Genomic DNA, 24,690 nt, shown 5'->3' with positions numbered 1-24,690 from the left:
CAGTTATCCTATCTGCGGCAAGCACAGCCTTGACAGCATCGTACGTCCATGCAGAGACAACAAACTTATGTGGAGGCGACGGGCCTCCTATCCCAGTAAAGTCGACGGTGGACAGATCAAGACGATCAACGTACATGAGCTGGTATACACAATTAAAAAGAAAATATGTCAGTTGCCATCATGCTATGTTGAAAAAAGAAGCTAATGTAGAGTCCTTGAGTCATCAAGTTGAAGGGGAATGAAGGCAAAAGACTTGCCATCTATCTGTGTTAGTTGCCATCATGCTGTTCTGGCAGTTGCCATCTTGTTATGCTGATAGTTGCCACAAGCTCAACATCATGGTTGCCATGCAGATTGTATAAACAGAGAGTGGATGTATGAAATGAACACTTTTTTGTGTTGTTGAAAAATTATATTGCCTTGTAGGCAGCAACCACAGATGCCATAGATCAAACAGAGGTCACTTTCACATGTAAACAATTCACATAAACAATGAAAACAAAAGGGTTGCCATGCATGATCTTGTACGGTTCACACTTATAAACAGCTAACATGTTGATTTGGGAAAACATTCAACCGTGGTAAGAGTATTTGCAAAAGAGTAGGGGAAAATACCATTAAGTGCAGGAAGTCCGCGATGAATTTACACCAATTCATGTTCTTCACGTCTTTCAGCTTCGCCTACATGACACAAATTTCAGGACAAAAAGTTGCCGCATCAGCATTCAAAATGAAAGCATCAAAAAACTGGCAGTGACTAGCTTCCAGATGACATCAGAATCAAAAGATTGAAGGAAGAAAGAAGTAGAGAGAGAGCATTCACCAGGATGGGGAAGCACTTGTTGCTTGGGCGAAGAGATGTGGTAGGCACAAAAACAGCTGAGATCAGGTACATGAGGAGCTTCATCTTAAAAACCTCGCCATGGGTTTTCATGCCCTCCAGCGAAGTTGCCAGCACAGTCGTATTCGGCATGGATGCCATCCCAGGAAACAAACGGGCGAACAAGGCTTCCTCGATCTTATTATTCACCTCATAGGGGACTTTGATTTCTCCACGGGGCACACCCAAAGTGCAGAACACGGATTCCTCGTCCAAAGGCAATCTTCCACGTCCGAAATCACAAATTCCCTGGAGGCAGGATCATAAATCTCACCGAGCCAGTCGCATACAGGGTTCACTAGGTTCTTGCACCGAACATCCATCAGAGCCTGCATCCCCATCTCACCAGCAGCTCCCTTCTGCTCGTCAGTAAATCCCTCGGTCAATATAGTCAGGCGTTCTTGCGAAGCCCTATTGCGATAACGTTTCTTCTTCTGCATAACAGATAAAGGATCATTTGTTGCCATGTTTCAATGTCGTGAAAATTTGGTTTCTAACGGAAGATTACAAACTCAATGTGACATTAAAACATATGGGGGTGGAAAGTGACCTCGTCGCCATCTTTTGTCCGACCAGTTGCGCGATTCTATTGCGGTAACTCCATGAAGTCATCATCGTCGTCTTGATGGGGTGGTCGGAGCGTACACCGTGGGGGGAGGGCCTGAGGAAGACGGTGGAGTGGTACGTACGCCAGCAATGCTGGTTACTGGGGAAACGTTGGCGGTGCCTCTCCACCAGCTGATGAAGCAGACAAGGAGCCTAGCACGAAAAGCACAAGATCAAAGGGCAGGACAAGGTTGTAAACTTTGCACCCATGCATCCATTCCATTGGCAGGCAAACAAAAAATTCAAATCTCAAACCCAATTGAGTTTCCTGAGCTACTACAGTCTGCGGTACTACTCCATTAATTGTAGTCTTTTGAGTCCACAGAGCTGCAATTGCACAGGTTCTGCACTAGGTTTCAGTTGATTTTAATTTAGGGGTCATTCGATTTCTTGAGTAAATTGCATATTTTTGGGAGAGCCTTACTGCATGGAGAAATCTGAAGCCGTGTCCACGCGCTGCCCCCACGGCAGCTCTGCCTCAGCCTATGTCATGCATTAGAGCATCTCCGGCCGCACCCTCAATAGGCCCCCCCAGGCGACTTTTTACGCGCCGGCGCCGAAAAAACGCCTCAGTCGCGCCCCCAAGACGCCGAAATCCGCCGGCTCGGCCCGTTTTTGGGCCCGGCGATCGCAGGACAAACCCGGCGCACTGGGGGCGCTCGGGGGCTCTGGCGCAAGGGAAAAACATGCCTGGCCACAACATCAGGCGAAAAGTCAAGCCAATCGTCCAGATTCGCCACCCCCCCCCCCCCGCGCGCGCCCGCTTGGCCGCCACCCTGCCGATCCCGGCGCCGCCCACCACCGGTAGATAAGCCATTCCCCGCCGGAAAAAGAGAAGAGGTTTCGCCGCGGGCAGCCTCTCCACCACCGTCCGGGCGATTTTTCCGGCGTTCCGGCCGCGCAGGGGCAATGTACCGACGGGTGTGCGCCCAACATGCCCGCAAGGTGTTCGGCGATTTGCCTGCTCGGCAATGGACTCGGACGATGAGGAGGCGCTCGCCGAGCTGCTGGAGGAGGAAGCCGATGCCGACGTCCAGGAAGAGGAACATCTCATGGTCCTCGCTGCCCTCGTCGGCCTGCACACGAGCAATGAAAAGCCGCGGCGAGGTGGCTCAGCGCCAGGGTGGATGAAAACAAAGAACTGGCATCGTCTGGAAGGCTACTGCATGCTCTACTCCGACTACTTCGCCGACACTCCACAGCACGGCGACAAAGTATTTCGGCACCATTATCGGATGAGCCAAAAGCTTTTCCTCAGGATTGTGAATTCTATCCGGGAGTTTGACAGCTACTTCAAGTGCAAGAAGGATTGCACCGGCAAACTTGGATTCACCTCAATCCAGAAGTGCACGACAACGATGAGGATGCTTGCATACGGAGCTCCCGGTGATTCACTCGACGACTATGGGCGCATGGCCGAGTCCACCACCATTGAGTGTTTCTACAAGTTCTGCAGGGCAGTGGTGGCAGTGTTTGGACCGCAATACTTGCGAACACCCAATGCGGAAGACACTGCTCGGATCCTAGCACGGAATGCAGCAAGAGGATTTCCTGGGATGCTTGGAAGCATCGACTGCATGCATTGGAAATGGAAGAACTGCCCATTTTCTTGGCAGGGGATGTACAAAGGCGCCAAAGGCGGTTGTAGTGTGGTACTTGAGGCGGTGGCCACACAGGACCTCTGGATTTAGCACTCCTTCTTTGGTATGCCAGGAACTCACAGTGACATCATCGTGGTGCAGTGCTCCCCTATCTTTGCCAAGCTTGTTGAAGGTCATTCTCCTCTGGTGAACTTCGAGGTCAATGGGCGGCACTACAACAAAGGGTACTACCTACCTGATGGCATCTATCCGAGATGGTCGACATTTATGAAGACTATCTCAAACGCTGTGCCAGGAGGCAAGAAGTCCCACTTTGCCAAGGTTCAGGAGGCTTGCAGGAAGGATGTCGAGCAGGCATTTGGTGTGCTCCAATCTCGATTTGCTGTTGTCCAGTACCCTGCTCAGACCTGGTCGAAAGATCAAATATGGGAGATCATGACTTGCTGTGTCATCTTCCACAATATGATCATTGAGAGCGAGCAGGAAGAGCCAGTGTTTGACACTGAACCATACTACAGGCTGGGTCCTCTTGCCAAACTTGATCACTAGCTACCGGCAACCTGGACTGCCTACCTCAATATGCGTCAGGAGATCCGAGACCCACAGGTGCATCAACAACTGCAGCAGGATCTGGTGGAGCATCTATGGAGGATCAAGGGCGACGCCTAGCTCGACGTGTGATGAAATATGAGTTTTTATTTGTTGAACTATATAATTTGTATTGAACTATTTGTTGTTGCACTATTTGTTGAGCTATTTGATTTCTATTGATTTTCTGTGATGAACTATGTGATAAAAAAATATTTATGTTGAGAATTCACGCCGAACCACGCCGAATATGGGCCGGTCCTCGCCGATATCGCGCCATTTTTCGCCGATAGTGGGCCGAAAACTGGGCCGACATCGGCGCCTGGGGGCGACGGCTGAGTGACCAACCGCCCCCAGAGCCGATTATACCACAGGCTCGCCCCGAGGCGGCGAATTTTATGCCTCCTGTGGGGGCCAACGGCTGGAGATGCTCTTATGTGCTGATGAATTACCTAATGCATGACCTTCCCTCCGTACTGATGCATTACGCCCCATTAATTGGACACTAGTTTCACTCTAGTATACAATCAGTATTAGTCATCTCCAAAATTAATTATCAGTCATTCATGATGGGAGCTTCTTAATCGAGTTGCATACTTGTAGATTTGGAAGAAAACTCCAGATGCAATAGATTGGGGGAAGGGTTGTGATGCGGCGGTCAATGAAACCATTGGTCTCTCTTGGTGATGACCTTGGAAGTTCGAACATATAATCCAAGAACCCTGGTAAATTTAGAAACCAGAGCTCGGTGATATTGTCGATGATTTATTTCAGTCCTTTTGTGTTCTTTTTTTTTGTGAATGAGTCCTTTTGAGTTCTTTGGAATACGATCAGTTCAAACATTGGAGTTAAATAAGGCTGGCCAGAGCTATCGGTGTCAACACTTCTGCGGTTCTGTTATTCCCCAACAATGTGCTAATTAAAGTCAAATACTCGAGTTTGAGATTTGAGAAATTTGAAAGGACTGCAGTGAGATAAATCTAGATGGATCATCTCTTTCAAAAGCTAGGTCAACTCTTTCAGCCAAGATTCCCCATGTTTTCAATGTCATGTGATACGATTTTTCAAGCTACATTTGTTTGTACAAGCTTGTTCTGACATAATTTGTGATATATTCAGTAATTGCATTTAAAGTGAAGAATATACCAAGGGAGCGAAGGCAGGCCCATGGCTATTGAAGATTATTTAACATTTCTTTTCCAAGGAAACCTTCGAGGGCATGTTTGGTTCACAGGATTCTAAAAACGTCGAAATAGGAAAAACACAAGAGGATTAGAAAACACAATAAATTTTGTAGACCTGCGTTGATGGTTCACAGAAATAGAATAAACACAGACACCAACTGAATAACGTCAAATCAAAGTCAAACACATGAAAAAGTAGCCAGTTTAATTACAACTGATAGAGTACTTATTATTACGCTACGATGTAATCGTTCGGTGGAAGTATGGCTATGTGTGTTTGTTTTCCTCCCGTATTTTTGATAGGCTGAATAATATAAATTCATATGACCAAGTCAGGGGCATATATAAAAGGACTTCTATATATCTCTAGTCTTTGTTAACTCTTCTGAGCATGGGATATGTGTTTACCAGTCATTTGGAAATGTTTATCATGTGTTTTTTATTATGTGACTAGACTGCATAATTCACACTAAAAGAACGATGGGAAGTTCTGAATGTGCAAGTACTTAGAGTATCTTCAGCCGTTCGGCCTCCGAGGACGCCGAAAAAGCGCCGTCTAAGACCGAACCGGCGTTGGCGTGGGGGCGAACGTGTTCTCAGTCGCCGCCCCCAGGTTGCCCTCAAATCGACACAAACACGACACAAACTCGGCGATTTCATTCAAATTTGTACAAAAAATTAAATTCATGATTTAAAAACAATTACGCCTAGCCCTAGTACGCCGCTGCCGCCGCCCGTCTTCTACATGCCGAGGAGCCTGTAGAACCGGGTGTAGTCGCCGTCGTTGTCGTCATCATCGTCGTTGCCACCCTGCGTCCCGCCGGCGCCACCACCGTCCCTACTGCACCCCTGACCAGGGTCGCCGACGCGCGGGGGTTTGGACGGCCCGGGTGCGTCCTCGTCATCGATGTCGAGGACGACGACGCCGCCCTCGTCGCGTCTGCGGCGCCGAGCTTTGATCTCCTCGTAGGCCCGGCGCTGGCGCTCCAGCTGCTCGCGGACGTAATCCGCCTTCGCCCACTTGAGGGCGGTCTCGTCGGCGGCGGTCATGTCCTCGTGCTCCTTCTTCACAGGGAGCAACCCCGGCTCGGTCTTCGGCCGGACGAGGTGGAAGGAATGAGGGGAGGGGCGGCCGCCCTCGTTGATGACGAGGGCGCCGCTGCGGGTGCAGCGCCCAAGCGGCGTCTCCTGCGGCTCCGGCTTAACGGGGCGGAGCGTCGGCGACCCGGAGGAAAGCGAACCGGAGCCCGACGACGAGGAGGTCGACGTCTCCATTCGCCGCGGTGTCCAAGAACTACTGCGGCGGCGAGAGAAGGACGGGGGCGCCGGGTACTCGAGGCGCGGCGTGTTGCCCCACCATTCACGCTGCCCGTCGGAGTTGAGGCGGCCGCGGGGCACGACGCCGTTTGGGAGGAGGCGACGTGGTCGACGTGGTGGCGGTCAAGTACATCGTCCACAGCGTGTGGCTGTCGGTGGCGTACCTCGGCTCGTTCCGCTGCGCCTCCAACAGCGACGAACGGATGCGCGCTATCTCGGCGCGCCGTTCAGCACCGCTAGGCATCGGGACGCCGCCGGCGCTCAGCCTCCACGAGCCCGGCACCCGCATGTCCGGGGCGCCGGGTAGTCGGCCTCGTAGAGGAGGCGCGCCTCGTCCTCACGCGGATGGCGTCAGCCGAAGCCGTTCGCCGCAGCGGTGTCGCCTGGGTAACGCTCGGCCATTGCTCGTCGGCGGGGGAAGAGTGGGAGAGAGGGGCTACGGTGACGAGAGGGGGCGAGTTGTGGCGAGAATGGCGACTGTGGCATTCACCGGTGGGGAGGTCGGCTTTTATAGCCGAAGATGGGCGGCGAGAACCGTGAGGCATCAATGGAAGGCTGACCGGCGTGGCAGCGCGGCAGCCTTGGCATTGATTCCCGCAGGAACCAAGGCGATGAGGACGACGAAGGCGGTGAGTCGCTGACTCGGCGGGCCCATTTCCGTTCGCGCCAAAATCTGTTTCCCCGGCGCCCCCAGCACCCCGGGTTCGGCCTGGGTCCGCCGCGCCAAAATTGGCCCAAGCCGGCCAAAATTGGGCTTCTGGGGATGCGGCTGGGCCGAATTTTCGGCACCGGCGACAAAAAAGGGGCCTAGGGGGGCCTGTTGGGAGCGCGGCCGGAGATGCTCTTAGACGGCATTGCATTTGCAAATAGGTAACTCTTGTATGTTCCAAAGGAATCATCACTCAAGTAAGAGCAGAGAGTAACGCCTTGTTTCATCGTGAAATATATGTGGCATTTCAGAGCTGTTTATACCAATTCTTTATCATGTGATCAGTTTTTAGTACACTACAGAATCTGTGATCAGCAACTCAATACAAGTGAAAAAAAAAATGGTCTGCAGAGTTGCAGAACGAGTAGTTGTGTGGCGGCGATTGCGTGGCAAGACTAGATATAGTCCAATGTATTGACAACCTACCCTAGCATTACAATATCAGAGACAATTATAACATCCTCCTCTCTCTAGCATAGGTAGCGTTGTATCTCCTCCCCGAGACTGCTGGCCAGAAAATGTTTAGTGGCACACAGAATTAAGCACCTCTTCTGCATCTAGTGTATGTCCATCCTGTTTCGACAAGCACAAAAGAGAACACGTTCACAACAAACCCGGGACATAGTTGATCACCCTGTCGTGTTTCCCGCCCTTCCCATTATTCTTCACAAACTACAGGAGGAGGAAAACAAACATACTAAGGTGTCACGGCCTGCTTCTGTTTCTCCTTGTAATTGCTACGATGCTCCGTTTGTTTTTCTCCAATATTTCAGATTGCTTGAAGGCTGATAAAGGGGTGCCCGAGTATGAACTCATATCATGCTTTGCTTTGACATCCTAAAGGCAGGGGTATATATAGCCCTCTATACACCAAGAGTCTCCGGTATCTCTTATATGGGGAAAAATGTGAGCATGGAGTATGTGTTGAATGAGCAGACCATCAAGCAACTGTTTATCATGTGTGAGTCGGCTGTGTGATCATGTGACCATTCTATTTTGCATGTTTTGTTTTTGAGTTCTTATCTTAAACAAAGAAAAGAACAGTATTGTATTTGGTTGGAGAGAACTCACACTAAAAGGATGTTGAGGATCCTGAATGAGTGAGTACTTGAGCAGCAATTGCATTTGCAAACAGGTTAGAGTAACTCACAGATTCGCTATACACCCCTACCTCCATAATAACCATCAATACAAGTAGTACAAGAACATAATGTGCATGTTAGTAATCCAAGTCTGTTGCATCATGAAAGATGTGTGAAATAGGTTGGGAATAGACTCATTGTAACTAATTTTTCAGCTCCCTTTCAAGAACAGCATTTCATAGAAAAGAACACCAGAGAAAGTGGGTCACGAATTGGAAATTGTTAAGATTAAATCAGGGGTTATCCAGTGGGGGCTCCATGGGTGCCATGGCACCCCCTCCAAATATGTAAAAAAACATAAAGCCAATTTTGGTTCTATTTCTTATAATTTTAATGATATTTGGACCATATTATGATATTTTTTGTTTATTTTTTAGAAACCTTTAAACAATGTATTGAACTTATGTTATTCATACATTATACATATATATTGGGCGAATTTCAGGAACTCTCAGAAGTTTCCTTCACCGGGCCGGGCAGCTAGTTGCTCCGCAGGTCATGGTCAGCAACATCTTCTGGTCTACATCGACAACTTCCCGGTCGTTGCTTCTACGAGCTATTTGGTTTAAACAAGTTTCTCCACTGAGACGAAGGCTCAGAGGCGCCAACGAGCGTTGCTCATGGCACGCCGCCAGTAGACGCAATAGGAAGAAGACTTCGGCATCCCCAAGGACTTGGATTTTATTTTTATTTTTGCAAGGCTGTTTTTGTAATAGTATGTGCTACTCAATATATGCGTTTTGGCCTTTTTTCAAAAAAGAACATTCGTGATTAGAGGAATTATTTTTTATAGCAAAGTGAACTTTATTAGGAAGCAAACACACTTAATCATTCGCCAAGATTTTTTTTTTTTTGAGAGAGAGAATCATTCACCAAGATTGAGATGAACGAAAACCAGTGAGTCACCAAGTACAAATCTGTAACAAATAAACAAAGTAATCAAAGGTCAAATTCCCCTATCATATATAAGAACATAGCTAGTAGCCGCCATCAATAACATTCTGGTATTGTACGCACCTAAAGCAAATTATGAATCAATAATACGTAAGGAAGTCACTAGTCAAAGGTCAGATTCCCCCAACATATATAAAAACATAACTAGTACTCCTATGTATAGCCGCCATCAATCAAATTAGGCTACTGTAAACAAATCAAAGTCTCGAAAGAGCTTTGCTAACTACAAATTGCTCTAAACTTCTGCGCCATGCCGTCGCTGTACACATGTCTCACAAAATTAACACAAAGTGTTGTCTGTTCGCTATGATATATAGAAATTGTTGTGTATATGACTGTACAAACCCTATACGAAAATGATGCCAACAGAGAGATTAATTTTATTCGTCGCTATCTAGTCAACTAAATATTTGTGGTCACTCAATTATTGTGGATCTGCCGTCTGCGGAGTTATAGCTGACCTTGGTACTATAATTTTGTAACTGCAATTCGATACGTCTTGATAATCATTTATTTAATTTGTTGATGAAGTCTACTGGGCGAAATATTTGTTTATGACCTGCACGTATATATTAATCACCGTTCACAAGGGTTCATAGAAAGAAAACTCAACTTATTCAAGTATCCAACTCACATGGTTAGCTAGTACTACATGATTACTCACTAATCCATGTACTTAATTAACCTCTCTGGTTGACCTTGTAACTACACACGTACAACCACCCGGCAGGGTGTTGTATTCTCTATATATGCACACAACATCTTCTTCCTTCTCCGAAGAGTTAGTAGACCAAAGCATTCATCCATCGATCCAAACTATCCCATCTTCCCCAACAACTTATACACTTCTCCATGCCATGCCTCCTCTCATCTACACATTACTCGGGCTTCTCCTCCTCTCGTACACAGCTCCTCGGTGCTCCTCTGCAGGCGACACTCTCGCGGCAGGTCAAACTTTCGCGGCTGTTGGTGCCGGTGCCGGCAAGCTCGTCTCAAGAAATGGCAAGTACGCGCTCGGCTTCTTCCAACCAGCTACGATGATTGCAAGCACCATGAGTAGTAGTAAGTCCCACCACAACACCAGCTCCAGCTCTAGCTGGTACTTTGGCATATGGTTCAATAAAATTCCAGTTTTTACTACTGTGTGGGTTGCTAATAGGGAGGAGCCCATCTCCCATCCCAATATCAACTCCACACAGCTCAGGATCTCAAGTGATGGCAATCTTGTCATCATCGTAGACCATGTTGATGCCGGCACTGAATCCCTTGTCTGGTCCACTCACATCGTCAATAGGACACAAACCACCACCACCACTACAACCCTTGTTCTCTTGAACAGTGGAAACCTTGTCCTCCTACCCACAAACGCTAGCCAAGAGATGCCGTCGTGGCAGAGTTTCGACCACCCAACAGATGTTGTGCTTCCTGGCGTCAAGCTTGGCTGGGACAAGGTCACCGGCTTGAGTAACACGATCATCTCAAAGAAGAGTCTCATTAACCCTGGTCTTGGCTCATACAGTGTTGGACTAGAAGGTGCCACGGGGATGGTCCTCAAGCGCCGCAACAACCCCTCTGTAGTGTATTGGCAATTTGTGTCCTCTACAACATCAACATTGGTACCAATAATCCAGTCACTGGTAGATTTGGATCCTCGGATTAAAGGTCTGGTTAACCCAATATATGTTGATAACAACCGAGAGGAGTACTACATGTACACTTCACCGGATGAATCACCACCTTTATTTGTCTCACTGGACACCTCGGGTCAAACAAAAATGATGTTTTGGTCTCCAGCCAGACAGACCTGGGAAACCATAGGTGCCAACCCTGATGGTCCCTGCATGACGCCTGCTACATGTGGACCTTTTGCGGTCTGCAACAACCATGCACATATATTATGTGAGTGTATGGAGGGCTTCTCTCAGAAGTCACCACAGGATTGGGAGTTTAATGATAGAACAGGCGGATGCATCAGAAACACACCATTACAGTACTGCGGCACTAGTGAGAAAAACATGACAAGTTCAACAGACATGTTCCACCCGATTGCTCAAGCTACATTGCCCTACAAGCCCCAACTAATAGCCCTTGCTTCAACTCAGACAAAATGCGAAGAAGCTTGTCTTAGCTCTTGTTCTTGCACTGCTTATTCCTTTAACAATGACAAATGCTCTGTCTGGTATGGGGAATTACTTAGTGTAAGTATGAATGATGGCATTGATTTTACAGCTGAAGATGTTCTTTACATTCGCCTTGCCGCCAAAGATTTAAGTTTCAGAAAAAATAAAAGGAAACCGCATGTCGGAGTTGTTACTGCGGGAGCCATTATTGGTTTTGGGTTACTAATGATCATGGTGTTGTTATTGATTTGGATGAAGAAATTCAAAGTGTGTGGTTTGCCTTTATACGGCAATCAGGATAGTGGTGGAGGGATTATGGCCTTTAGATTCACGGATTTAGTCCGTGCTACTAAAAACTTCTCGGAAAAGCTAGGAGGAGGTGGTTTTGGTTCTGTATACAAGGGGGTATTAAATGACTCAACTAGTATAGCAGTGAAAAGGCTTGATGGTGCATGTCAAGGAGAGAAGCAATTCAGGGCCGAGGTGAGCTCAGTTGGACTCATCCAACATATCAACATAGTCAAATTGATTGGTTTCTGCAGCGAAGGTGATAAAAGGTTACTTGTGTATGAACACATGTCAAATGGGTCTCTGGATGTCCATCTGTTTAAGAAGAGCAATGCTAATGGTGATATCCTGAACTGGAACACTAGATTTCAAATAACCCTTGGAATTGCTAGAGGATTGTCCTACTTGCATCAGAGTTGTCGCCAATGCATCATACACTGTGATATTAAACCAGAAAATATACTTTTGGATGCATCATTTGTTCCTAAAGTTGCAGACTTTGGGTTGGCGGCATTAGTCGGACGGGATTTTAGCCGAATTCTAACCACATTCAGAGGAACTATTGGTTATCTTGCTCCGGAGTGGCTTAGCGGGAATGCTATTACGCCGAAAATTGATGTTTATAGCTTCGGCATGGTACTTTTGGAAATCATATCAGGGGCTAGGAATTCATCTGGAACAGACAACACTAGGAACAACCACTCTGCTAAATTTTTCCCCGTGCAAGCTATCCACAAGCTTCATGGGGGTGATGTGCAGAGTTTGGTGGATCCAAATTTGCATGGTGACTTCAATTTAGAAGAGGTCGAAAGGGTTTGCAAGGTTGCATGTTGGTGTATCCAAGATAATGAATTTGATCGACCGGCGATGGGTGAAATGGTACGGGTTCTCGAGGGTCTACAGGAGATTGACATGCCCCCGATGCCGAGACAACTTGCGGCTATGACGGAACAATATGGTGTAACCTCTTCAATATACATAGTAAACAGTCACAGTCGATGTGACTAATTGTCGTTTCTGCAAATTATAAAGTGTTATTGTGGAGCAGAGGGAACAAAAGAAGGCAAAGCTTGGAGTTCCTAATTCTTTCTTATTTATTGCCAATTTTAGTGTGCAAGCGCTTGTAGAAAAAGTATTGCATGTTGAATTGAATATGTGTATGCTTTCTTGATGGATGGTTTTATCCCTTAAATCCTTGAGTTGAAAATGTTGATGTATATATGAATGTCACTACCGGTTCGTCATCAATAATGGTGTTTATGGTTTTTTGATGGTGGGTAATTGATTGTCTCTCGGAGTTTGAGAGGATGCCTGGTGTTGAGCTTTTGAGCCAAATGTAATCCTTCAGACTGATTTTTTTTATGAGGAACTGGAGGATCAAGATGATTGACCACGGGGAGTAAGGAACTGTAAATTTACTTCTTCCTTTTGCACTTTAGGCATTGCGGATAAATAAGTTATCCAAAATGCAACTATGGTGGGTACAACCTATATGCAGATATGAAGGTCAAGGGATCAAAGAAAATACACAAGTGCCAAACCTTGGATAAGAATTAACTGAGGCATGCAGAGACGGAGATGTATCCACTTCCTTGGAGAGAAGCTAGTCACTGTGAGAGAGGTGTGGGTGCCACCAGGGTTTACCAACACCACCAAGACTCACCTTCTTCTCCTTGAGCCTCTCACACAAATAAGGAGCTCAATCACTAGTTCAGACTAAACTTTATTGTACAAAAAGGGGGGAAGTGCAGATGACCCAGAGGTGGCTTCCGGACCTTAGTAGACTTCGAAGCATATGTTACGGATGTTACTTATTCTTAAGTTCGAACGGAAATCATGTTGGCCCCCCAAGCGCAAGGGTATGTAGCGAGGAGTAAGTATCCCTCAATTGAGAATATCCCTCAGTTGAGAATCAAAGTATCAATATGTGGAGTTCTCTAACGAGTCAATGGTCAGCGCTACACTCAATTAAGAAACGTTCACTTGGTCCCCAACACTTCTTGAGCTCTTCCATAATTGTACTATACATGGTTTTCTCCTTCATAAACTCCGCCACATCTAAAAAATATTTCGGCCTCCACCTCCGGTGCTTGTTAATGATAGCAAGGTTGACCATTTATTGAGGCATAACAAGAAAAGAAATCTCTTTGGGTGCAAGCAAATACTCTGATAGATGTCTTTGTTGAACCATGGTGTAAAATCTCTTATCATGAGCATCCTTTTGATTGACACATTGGCCATTTGGAATCTTAAGTCTTGGCATGTGGTCTTCCCAATGCTCATTTGTAGTCCAGTTTTGCAACATACCCCCCCCCCCCCCCTTCCCCAATGTCTTCGAGGGACGACATTTGGCAAGTACTTCCGGAAATGTCGTTAAGCCATGGTCCCTTGGTTAATTTGTTGTTGCTTTTGGAAAAGTTTTGGCCTTCCAACATCCTCAAGCACAACACGTTCTCCTCAACCACGAACCCTTCCTCTATCTCATGCTCATCATCATGTGTAGCCCCACTGCCTCGCATGCCCTTCTTCTTTAACTCTCACAAAAGTATCTTCCCCGTCAAACGGGTTGCCAAGCATAGATTTCTCTTGTATCTACCTAAAGAATTAATACCGGTATGACAAAATGGTAGTAGTTGCTAATCTCGAGGTGACTCAAAGGAAGAGATATCCATGATGTCCGCTCCCGGGAGCTCCTCGGCATTTTTCCGGCAGAAACGGATCCATCCATATATATCCAACATCCATTATTATGTATATATATATATATATATAACGTTGCAATATCGAGTACATTCATTAGCTCTGTGAAGCTCTACATCATCGGAGGCTTAATTAATCAGCGGCCAGTTTAATCACCACTGATATACGTACTGGTACTTATCATTACACTGCGGTGGTTACCGTACTCATCACTTCATTGGTACATACGTGCTCATCTCACATCATATCACATCTCATCATCATGGCTTCATTTTGGAGGCATTGATTGAACCGATGGATGGAAGAAGCTCTAATGGAGGTAGCCGACGGGCCGCTGGCGGCAGGCGGTGAGCGGCGTGCCGCAGAGGCACTTGTTGTGGAGGTAGCTGTAGCGGTCGAACCTGGACATGTTGCCGCCGGTGGGCACGGCGCCGCACAGCCTGTTGAAGCTCACGTTGAACTGCTGGAGGCCAGCCAGGGTCGCCACCTGCGCTGGGATGGAGCCGTGGATGGCGTTGTGGCTGAGGTCGGTGTAGGTGAGCTGCTCCGGGAACTCCACAGCGGAGAGGTCGAAGTTGAGGGCGTTGCGGGACACGTCGAGGTGCTGGATGGCCTTCTCTGCGCCGAAGAGGCTGGTGGCGTCGCCGGAGAGGGCGTTGCGGGAGAGGTCGATGTAGGAGAAGTTGACGGCGGCGAACTCAGTCGGGATGGCGCCGGAGAGGTTGTTGTGGGAGAGCTGGAGGTAGGCGCCGTTGGGGGACTTGGACAAGAGGAGCGACGGGATGGCGCCGGAGAGGCTGTTGCGGCGGAGGTTGATACTGGAGAGGCTGAGGAGGTCGGCGAGGGACGGTGGGATGGCGCCGGTGAGGGAGTTGTAGGAGAGGTCGAGGAGGGTGAGTGCGGTGAGCATGCCGAGGAAGGAGGGCACCGGGCCGGACACACCCGTGTAGGAGATTGTGAGCTCCGAGAGGTTGGAAAGTGTGGCGAGGGAGTCCGGGATGGCACCGGATATGGCCGGGAGGTGGTGGAGGGTGAGGGTCTCGAGGAAGGTGAGGTTGCCGATGGCGTCCGGGATGGCGCCGGACATGTTGGTGTCCTGGTAGACACGGAGACCAACGACGCGGCCCGTGTCGGCATCACAGTCGACGTCGTACCAGTCGCAGCAGGCGGAGTCGGGCGTCCAAGACGCGAAGTGGTAGGGGCTGCCCATGGCGGTGTCGATGGCAACCAAGGCGGCATGGTCGTCGTCGTGGCACTGGTCCGCCACCGCCATCGAAACAAGGAGGAGGAAGCAGAGCAGGAGGAGAGGGGAGGCGCCGGCCATCTTCTTCTATCAAAGTGATGTGTGTGGTGTGTGGGTGTCACTAGGCTCACTGAGCTGGTCCTTGATGAGTGAGGCTGCATGGCGCCGGGCAGTGTACTTATAGTGTGGTAAAAGTGCTAGTTTGGAGGGGGTGCACTAACACTCAGCCCAGTGGGATCAATAAACATTTGCACAAAGTGCAGCCTAATGGGCAACAGAAACGCATGCCATGGCAGCGACAATCACTCGCCTGGCCCAGATATTTTCAAGATACATACACAATCGTCTCCTTTTACCGACATCGCGGGTAGAAATTAGGACATGGATTATGGGCAGGCATCATCAGGCATTACCACCACACCATGGATGCATATCAACAACAAAGTGGATGATCATGATGAATGATGATGCAATGGCCTTTCAGTTGGTGTATGGACAGGCAGCAGCAAAATGCAATTGGTCGCCCCGATTCGTTGAAGAATTGTTTAGATATGTTTCATCTTACGCAATCCGGCCATTGTTAATGGCGTAGTGTTGCAATGCAAAATTCCAGGCTCATACCACTATATATATACCAGTAAATTTTGTTTGGTGGTATGTTCCATTGTCGATGTCCGTCGTTTCTATCTCTCAGCTCAGCAATTACAATCACACATTTACGGTGTTAACGCTAACAAACTATTCCTGCAAGTTGCATCCCATTTTCAAGTGCTCTGGGAAAACAAGAAAAGGAATCCGAGTTCCTCTGACATTTTCCGGGAAAACAGTGTGCCAGCCAGCCCCCAGGGCCATCGCATACACATGGCAGACTGTTGACGGCCCCGGGTGAATGAAGTAACAGCGCCATCGAAAGCAGCTGATGATGTTGCACGCTTTAGAGCACTTCGAAGGAACTGTAGCAGGATCATGTACCTTGAACTGCAAGGGTGGTACACATAACCTCTCTCGGTTGTTCATGGCAAAAAGAGTGTCTGTACGAGTTTTGCTGGTCAATCTTTGCTATCTACTGACGAGCCAGCTTTGTTTGAATATAGCATCTTTCCTGAAGTTACGGCCCCGTGCGGAGACAGAATCGCCTTGGTTTCGGTAGCACTGCAGGCAACCACGACAACAAGTCAGATCTAGTGAAACTTCCATGCAAAAAAAGTTAATAGCAAGCTACACAAAATGTTGGACTTGTACCCTGTAGCAAACAACCGAGTCATCTGGGTACATGACGAATAGCTTGGTGCCAAGCCGAGCTCTACATGAATCGCAGATACTCTCATCGGTTAGCTGCACATGCCTTGACCTCTCCTCCAATCTTGTCAACCGTGCATCAACGTTCGTCGCGCGTGATAAATTATGAACTATCTAATGACAGGCACAGGAAGACAAAAAACAAAATAAAATAGATGGAATTGCAAGCCAGATCTCCTGCGAGCTCAATGTACAACCAAGCCTGTTTCACAATGTTTACCTGCCCTTGGCGATGATGGTGCACCCGAGCTCTTAGCATTCGCAATATTGTATCTGAAGCTAGCTGGAGAGGCATATCTGAGGATAATCTCTGGGATAAAATTGTGCTTCAGATTTCAGAATTTTAATATCCTAATAAAAGGTATGTTATAATACAAAGCAGTACCTCCAATACTTGTATGGGATCCAAAGATTTCCCATGATTATGAAGAAGTCGGACAGCTGCTGTAAACATCGGTTCTCTCCCATTTTTCGGGTCCAAATACAAATCCAAAAGCCTGAGGTCAAAGCAAGATGGACATAACATTAACTAAGGAACAAAGATAATCCCATTGGACCATGATAGAATAAAAAACTATACCCAGAATACTAGCCAGTCAACAAAGAATTACTGTACTAGTCAAACAATAACATACTGAATATAAGCATCGTCTCGACCAATCTCTGCACAGTACTGCTCAGCAGCTTCGCTATCCTCCAGTTTCCTTCATCACAGACCAACAAATAACAGTCAGAACAACAGCACTGGAAATGGTAAAGACATGCAAGTCCAGCTAAACAGAACACAACTGCTGTTGAGTTACAACAAACCAATAATAGTAAGTGCAGGATAACATCTTACAGTGCTAGTATCTGAAGTACAATGTTCTCTTGGCCCATCTTCCTATACAAAATGGCCTGACAAAAGAAAAACGAATGCCTTAGTATCTGAAACTTAAACACAGTTGTGGACAAATAAAGTGATGAACATGTAACCACATTAAGGGGATGGTGAAATTTTGTCACAAGACCTTTTCCAGCCATAGCTCAGATTCTGCTATCACATCAAGCACATCTTCTGGATCATACAAGTCCGAAGCTTGCAAAAATAATTGCAATCTTTCCCTCAATGAATAAATGAACTGTATGTCCGAGTCGATTTCTTTATCATTTTTCTCTCCGGAATTGGACTCCATATGAAATGCTTCCATGGCAGATTTCGACAGCAATAGTGCATATGACGTGTGATAGTGAGGGTCCTCACAACCCTGATCCTCAATCAACCACTGCAAATATCTGCATAATTTAGCCAGTTAACTTCCGTGAATCGTAGAAGGATCTGAGTATCGAATATGTCAAATGAAGGTCATAGCGCAAGATATGACATGGACAACATTATATGATGAACATGTGCACGGATAATCACTGTTTGTCTAAGAATTAACAAATGTAAGATGCATACCAAACACTACTCAGAGGCCCCATTATGTTAAAATCTTGATACAGGATTTAAATAAACGGCCAGTGGCACTTAATCATTATTGCAGAACAATATCTACTCAAATTATCCGGCATTGGAGATATAAGATTCCTAAGCAGTCATATGAAGGTTCAGGTTACTGTACATGTTGAACTCCAACGAGAATGAGTAATTAGTTAGGCTTTTATTAGACCATTACTGAAGTTCGTATAAGTGTGTAATTAACAAACTAGCTGCACAAAATGTACCAACAATTACAGCTGTTACGTTTACATAGACATCGGGGTTCATTATGGAGTCTTGAGAGGTTTGAATTGTTGAAGGTTTCATGAACACATCATACCTTTGGTGAATCCCAACCTTTTCTGAATCAAGGGCAGCAATAACCTTTTCTGCAGAGTACCACCCAACCAAAACAAATGTTAACAAAGTTCATTACATGTCAAAAGTTATTTAAACAGTGCTAACTAGTTAAACATGACATTTCATGGACACAATCAGCTGTAACCACAGGATTAATTATTATTATTTAAAAAAACAGTTTACAAGTTAATTACCAGAAGGTACACTTGTACTGCGCCATGCTCTGACAAGCTCACAAGTAAAAACTGGAGGATGTGTTGAACTGCCATGCCAGTAAAGGTACTAATAAAGTGAATTGTTTGAAACAAGTTAATTACCAGAAGAAAGCTGTTTTTCCCTCATCTCAGATGTTAAAATTGCAGTTGCAAGGTCTTGATCAATGTCTGCAACCTGCATGAAATTATTCAATAATATTCACAAGATAATGAAACAGCTCACTATAAGATCAGGTCCACAGCATGAAGCACATACCCATCCAAGATGTTCCAAAACAAGGTCCTGATCAGATGTTGCTTGAAGTATCTTGGAGGCTTCGATAGCAGCAATTTCCTCACCAGATTTTTTATCAGCCGAAGTTTCCTGGGAGTCCGTTCCAGGCAGATTAGGACGGTCCTTCCACAAACCTGTGCTGTAATTCCTTGCTAAGATACGCCAGATAGCAACAGCTTGGGAGCACATTCCCTTACTGCCATATAAGAAAGCAAGCGTCCGCAGATGTCCAGAGTTGTCCAAGAGTGATTCCAGTTCGTCCTGCACCACCCATAATTTTTACGATAAATGCACCTTTCCATATGTGACAAAAACCTAAGAAGAACAAATCTACAGCATACTATATTCCATTTTCAAATCCAGACTAAATATTGATTTCAGTAACATATACTCCCTCCGTCCCATAATATAAGAGCGTTTTAGTGTCAAAAACGCTCTTATCTTATGGGACGGAGGAAGTAGTATATAATAGCCATAACTCATGATTCTGCAAAGCAGGGTTATGGTTATAAAGGAAATACACATACCACAACACAGCTATTTTGAGATGATGCAAGCTTCTCCATGTCATCAACAAGATCAAGTGCTCTATAAAGGTACATCAGAAGAGTATCGACTCCTTCCATCTCTGCAGGAGACAAGCTCTTCTCTCGCGAAACACAAAGGTACCTAGTTTCATTTAGCATTTGGACATTGGTCACTACATGCAGCTTTATTGCAGTTCAATGAATATAAATACCAGGGATAAACCAGACCTGATAATATTTCTGATAGCTAGTTCCAACAGATCAGCTCTAGTTGGAGGATTTGAAAGGAAATCTTCATCCACAACTGTGTCCACACCTGCCTTTTTGAGAAACAATGCTCGCTGAAGTGTTACCAGTCCATCGTCAATAACTTCTTCAAGAGGCTTGGGGGGAGGATGCAAGCCCCAATAACGCTTTCTTGGCACCTAAATTTTGCAAATAAATTTGTTTAAAACTAACCCATCTAGAAACGGCAAGTAAATCCTCGTAAAAAAGATTAGTTGAAGATAAAATCAGGCTGTGGAACCCTGTAGGCATTAACAGCTTAACTAAAAGCTACTAACTACAAAGCAGACAGCCAAGCATCGAGGAGAAAATCAAAACTAGTTTCACAGTTCCCCAAATTGGTTCACGAAATATAAATATGTTGATAAAAGTTGCAAGAGATCCTAGCTACAAAAGCTTTATGCCCGAATTTTGTGGAACGCTGAAGACACTGTTTGGGTCTAATTAATTGAATCATACTAAAAGCTTAAAAAGTTTATAATCATAAAGTTTTGTCATACACAAGAATAAGTTAAAAACAAATGAAGGATCTGTGAAATGAACAATGGAGGATACTCCATACAATAATTTCAAAATGGACAATGGAGGAAGATGACATACCAGATCTGACCAACGATTAGGATCCCGCATGATGAATGGAAATATTTCTGCTGGTTGCATAGTCTCCGACAGCAAGAAATGATTAACAGCATCCTCAAAGCGCAAGTCAAAGAATAATAAGAATCCAAGTTGTGCATGCACAAAGGAAATCATATCATTCGAGATTTCACCATCAGATTCAAACTCTTCCAGCAAAGAAATAGCCTCTGTATAACTCTTTATTCGTAACAACGCCTTGATCTGTTCCACTGCAGATACTTTACGGTAACAAAAAACCTGGACAAGTCGTTTATCAATTAGTTGTAGCATCACTACAGCTGAGCAGATGATTGCTAGACTACACTCTTAAACTCATTTTGGAATCAGTGGAAAACAGTTAGTGCCAATTTCCTGCTCCACTTTTCTGTCTTGTTTTTTCACTGAAAACTGATATGGGAAAAGTAGGAAATAATTAGCACTAGTTGGCTGGTACAGTAACAGCTGGCAATCAACTGATAATGTGGAGCAGGATTTTGTTAAGGTGATGTCAGTCATGATGGTCATAAACAATTACGGTAGCCAGAACTAAAAAGTAACAAACATCTAACATCCAGATAACTCATGGTGGCGCAAAAAAGTTCAAATGGTGAGTAGCTTAGCTTGGCATGTCTGATGTCTCTGACTCATTTATGCACTAGTAACTAGTTTTTTACAGCAACCAACAACAACACTGATCAGGGAGCTGCCTGCATATTTCTAAAAGAGAAGGAAAACTCTTTTTGCTCGTAAACTTACTGGAGGCTACAAAACTAGTGTAAGTTGTTGCTGTTCTACACACACTTAGTTCCAATTCATGACCATTTCAAGTTAAATATTCTTCCTGTCTTCCAGGCCAATCTAAGCATGTCCGTCCACTCAATAACTCTGCGACTACTTGGCATCTCACTAAGATTAACAAAATAGCATTAATTTTCACAGTATGCAGCGCAAAGCTACTCATAGAAGGCAACATCGTGTATTTATAAATTTGGGGACAAGTTCCATTGATGGCTGAGTCAACAACATACCTACTTTACCTTATAAGCCGTAGCGACCACAACGACCTCCCCGCCGCTTCCATCACCGTCGCTCGCCACGGTCAGAACACCCGTGCCTCTCCTCGCGATCGGAACGGTCTGCAAGTGCACCCCATTCCTCCTCCTGTACACATCCACCTTGGACTCCGCGGCGACCACCACATACGGGAACACCTCGACGATGCAATCGGGCCTGCTGTTGAACACGAAGCTGCTTCCGACGGGCTGCCCGGACTGGTCGACGACCACCCCGACATTGTCCACCAGCAGCATCACCTCCTGGCCGCCCGACAGCGGCCTGATCCTCGGCGCCCCGGCCGACTCCGGGAGGGTGAATATGTCCGTGCGCTGGCCCGCGCCGCCGCTCGAGGAGAAGAGCGAGTACCCCGACGCGGTGCCGGCGAAGACCGAGTCCTCGCCCACCCAGGCGAGCGCGCTGATCCCCTCGACCCCCGCGGCGATCTCGCGCGTCTGCACCTCCAGCTCGTCCGCCTCGCGCAGGGCGAGGTCGAGGACCAGCAGCCTCTTCCCGACCGCGACGGCGAGGGAGCACGAGGACTGGGAGGAGGCGGGTGGGGAGGCGGCGACGGCGGCGACGCCGCGGAGGGAGCCGAGGCGGCGGACGGGGCGCGCGAGGAGCGGGTCGGCGAGGAGGAGCATGCCGTCGGCGAGCACGAGGACGCGGGCGACGGAGGGGAGCGGGAAGATGGCGGAGACGGGGCGGGTGGCGCCGATGGGGAGCAGGCGGAGGAACTCGGGGGAGGAGGGGGTCGCCAGGGAGAAGAGGAGGAGCTTCCCGCCGCCCGTGCCGATGTAGAGGAGGCTCGGCGCGGAGAGGGCGGCGGAGCGGACGGTGAGGGGCGTGGAGGCCGGGAGGGAGGCCAGCGCCGCCGGGTCCAGCGTCGCGAAGGGCTCCAGGGCCGCGCGGGAGGGCCCCGGCTGGGATCCCATGGCCGATCCGGCGGGCGGGTGGGTGGGGGGCTAGGGTTTGGGGGAGGGGGGCGCCATTGACGGCGGAGCTGGAGTGGAGGCGAAGGTGGAAGACGACTGGAAGAAAAGATAGACTAGTTGGTGCGACGGCAACTCCGATGCTTTCCCTCGAGCACAACTTTACTCCTTTTTTCTTCTTCTTCTCTAGAATAGGATTAATTTTATTTTTATTTTCATTTTTACTTTTTACTTTTTGCGGGGCACATTAATTTGACAAAGCCATAAAATTTCAAAACAAGATGAAAAAGCACATGCTAAACGTTCAGTACATAGTTGTAGGCGATGAACGCTCCGGCAACGTTGAAGATAAAGGTCATCCTTGACAACAAAGTTGAAGCTAGTTGTGTGAAGATAAAGGTTAGAAGATTGGATAAGAAATGACTCATATGTCATTGCAAATATCTCATGTTGTGGGATCGATCAAGAGGGGAGAGGAGATCGGTGGCGTGACAGCTGCCGGGAGAAGACATGTGGGTGGGAGAAAAACGAGGATGGCGAAGGGCGATGGCTGACATGGGGGAACAGAGAGCTATCCTAAGATAAGGTTTTTACAGCCTACTGAGAGGATCCGATAACAAAGATCGGGGAGGTGGAGCGATCGGATGACCAACAAATGCATCTCCTTAAGAAGTCTCCTGATGTCTCCATTAATTTTAGACTTTTTTTTCTCTCCTTTTGCCTAGTGGCGACTGGCCTCTGTGTTGCCCTTCCTTTAAGCCCTCCTTTCGCCGCTCGTCCGGTCTCACTCCCACAATCTGGCGGCCACAATGGATGGCGATGAGTGGGATGGGGGTTCGAATCTTGTGCCATCTGTGCACGGTTAGAGTTTTCTTCCAAATTAAACCAAATTCGAGCCCATTCTTTCTCCTCACAATCTTTGCAGTCGCAATGGTAGTTGATGCAAAGATCAACGAAGTTGGCAGATGGAATGGATTTGAGGCCCTCTTCAAGGGCTTCCTCTGGTGTGTGGTAGAGGTGAGGGTTGTGCGACACGACATATGTGGATTCTTCTCCTTCAACCCGAGCCTCCCGTGCCTCCATGGAGAAGGGAAGAGATGAAGGGAGGGAATAGGGCTTAGATCTTGTGGTGTGGTCTGCCAGAGTGACTTATCTGTTACGATGTAGTTAACTTCGTCGCCTTTTTAGGATTCATTACATGTGGTGCTAGTTGGGGAGCTACGACACCTGCTTCTGCTCTCGTCCTCCTCTGAGGGCTAAGCATCAGCAGTTGATACAAGTCTGCCTCACTTCACTACAGAATCATTTTTGGCCGAAGAACTGCCGTTTGGAGCTCCGACATTGTGGCAAGTGGGATGCCACCTTCGTTTTCTCGTTCCCGGCATGGATACCAAAAAGGATGTCCACCTAAGCATGTCCACTTACAACCAGTTTGCAGGGCCGGCTGGCAAAATACGAGGCCCTATTTTGCTAGAATAAAATTATAATAATGTATGCGCCATATTGATATGATATATCAAGAATCATATCTATTAAACTCTTGGTTGCATAAATTTTAGTTGAATAGTTCTATTTTTTAGTGTTCTTTGAAATAAAATGTGCAATAATATTCTCATAATCAATCTTCTCCAACATAAACATGTTAATGTACAACAACATTTAAAATTGTGAGCATCAAAAGTTTGATTTCGAGTTCAGAGCATCATTTAACTTAACATTGCCTATGTAGTGTAAATAGTTGGTCATAACCTGTTTCTTGGTCAGAGTTTAATAAGAGGAAAAAACCATGCCAATGCAAAAAAAAAATATCCAGCAATAATGCTGCCAAGTTCAGTCAAATGACATAACTCAACTCTACAACATCACAAAATTCATCATTCGGAAGGAGCTGGAGCACGAGGGCCACCGGCAAGACTGATGAGGCCCTCGCCTATGGTGCTCATCAGTCATCAAGAGGGGTGTTTATGCATGTGGCCTCGCCTCTAACCAGGAAAGGAGAGTGGGAAGGGGGGAACATAGATGGGGAGGACGAAGAAATAGGATATGATACGTCTCCATCGTATCTATTTTTCCAAACTCTTTTGCCCTTGTTTTGGACTCTAATTTGAATGATTTGAATGGAACTAACCCGGACTGACGCTGTTTTCAGCAGAATTGCATTGGTGTTATTTTTGTGCAGAAATAAAAGTTCTCGGATTGACCTGAAAATTTATGGAGAATATTTTTGGAATTAATAAAAAATATTAGCGAAAGAATCAACCAGAGGGGACCCACCAGGAGACCACAAGGGTGGGGGGCGCCCTACCCCCTGGGCGCACCCCCTGGCTTGTGGG

At 46.8% G+C, this 24,690-nt stretch overlaps 3 protein-coding genes across 4 annotated transcripts; 1 reads left to right on the top strand and 2 right to left on the bottom strand.

Annotated features, from left to right (window-relative positions):
• The first annotated feature begins 9,838 nt into the window (after positions 1-9,838).
• Positions 9,839-12,397, top strand: LOC123162175 (G-type lectin S-receptor-like serine/threonine-protein kinase At2g19130). Its single transcript, XM_044579967.1, has one exon. It carries the CDS (start codon positions 9,839-9,841, stop codon positions 12,395-12,397), a length of 2,559 nt encoding a protein of 852 aa, XP_044435902.1.
• A 1,736-nt stretch (positions 12,398-14,133) lies between these two features.
• On the bottom strand, positions 14,134-15,464 carry LOC123179816 (polygalacturonase inhibitor). The gene has a single exon (XM_044591707.1). It carries the CDS (start codon positions 15,411-15,413, stop codon positions 14,400-14,402), a length of 1,014 nt encoding a protein of 337 aa, XP_044447642.1. The 5' UTR covers positions 15,414-15,464; the 3' UTR covers positions 14,134-14,399.
• A 462-nt stretch (positions 15,465-15,926) lies between these two features.
• LOC123179815 (vacuolar sorting protein 3) lies at positions 15,927-22,401 on the bottom strand. 2 transcript variants are annotated; one of them, XM_044591706.1, is made up of 14 exons: positions 21,410-22,399; positions 20,355-20,630; positions 19,698-19,894; positions 19,470-19,611; positions 18,925-19,203; positions 18,771-18,843; positions 18,434-18,482; positions 17,642-17,906; positions 17,473-17,528; positions 17,267-17,335; positions 17,017-17,128; positions 16,852-16,941; positions 16,575-16,745; positions 15,927-16,484 (listed from the first exon to the last, which is right to left on the bottom strand). In XM_044591706.1, exons 1-14 carry the CDS (start codon positions 22,358-22,360, stop codon positions 16,392-16,394), a joined length of 2,823 nt encoding a protein of 940 aa, XP_044447641.1. In that variant the 5' UTR covers positions 22,361-22,399; the 3' UTR covers positions 15,927-16,391. The 2 variants fall into 2 exon arrangements, 1 of the variants encoding a protein (XP_044447641.1); XR_006490596.1 differs by having other exon boundaries at positions 16,367-16,484; positions 16,852-16,928; positions 21,410-22,401.
• Between the last annotated feature and the right edge of the window lie 2,289 nt (positions 22,402-24,690).

The sequence above is a fragment of the Triticum aestivum genome, chromosome 1D, assembly GCF_018294505.1.
Source record: "Triticum aestivum cultivar Chinese Spring chromosome 1D, IWGSC CS RefSeq v2.1, whole genome shotgun sequence".
In the NCBI taxonomy this organism is placed as follows: Eukaryota; Viridiplantae; Streptophyta; class Magnoliopsida; order Poales; family Poaceae; genus Triticum; species Triticum aestivum.
Note: the sequence above shows the minus strand (reverse complement) of the source record. Positions and strands in the feature narration are given on the sequence as shown.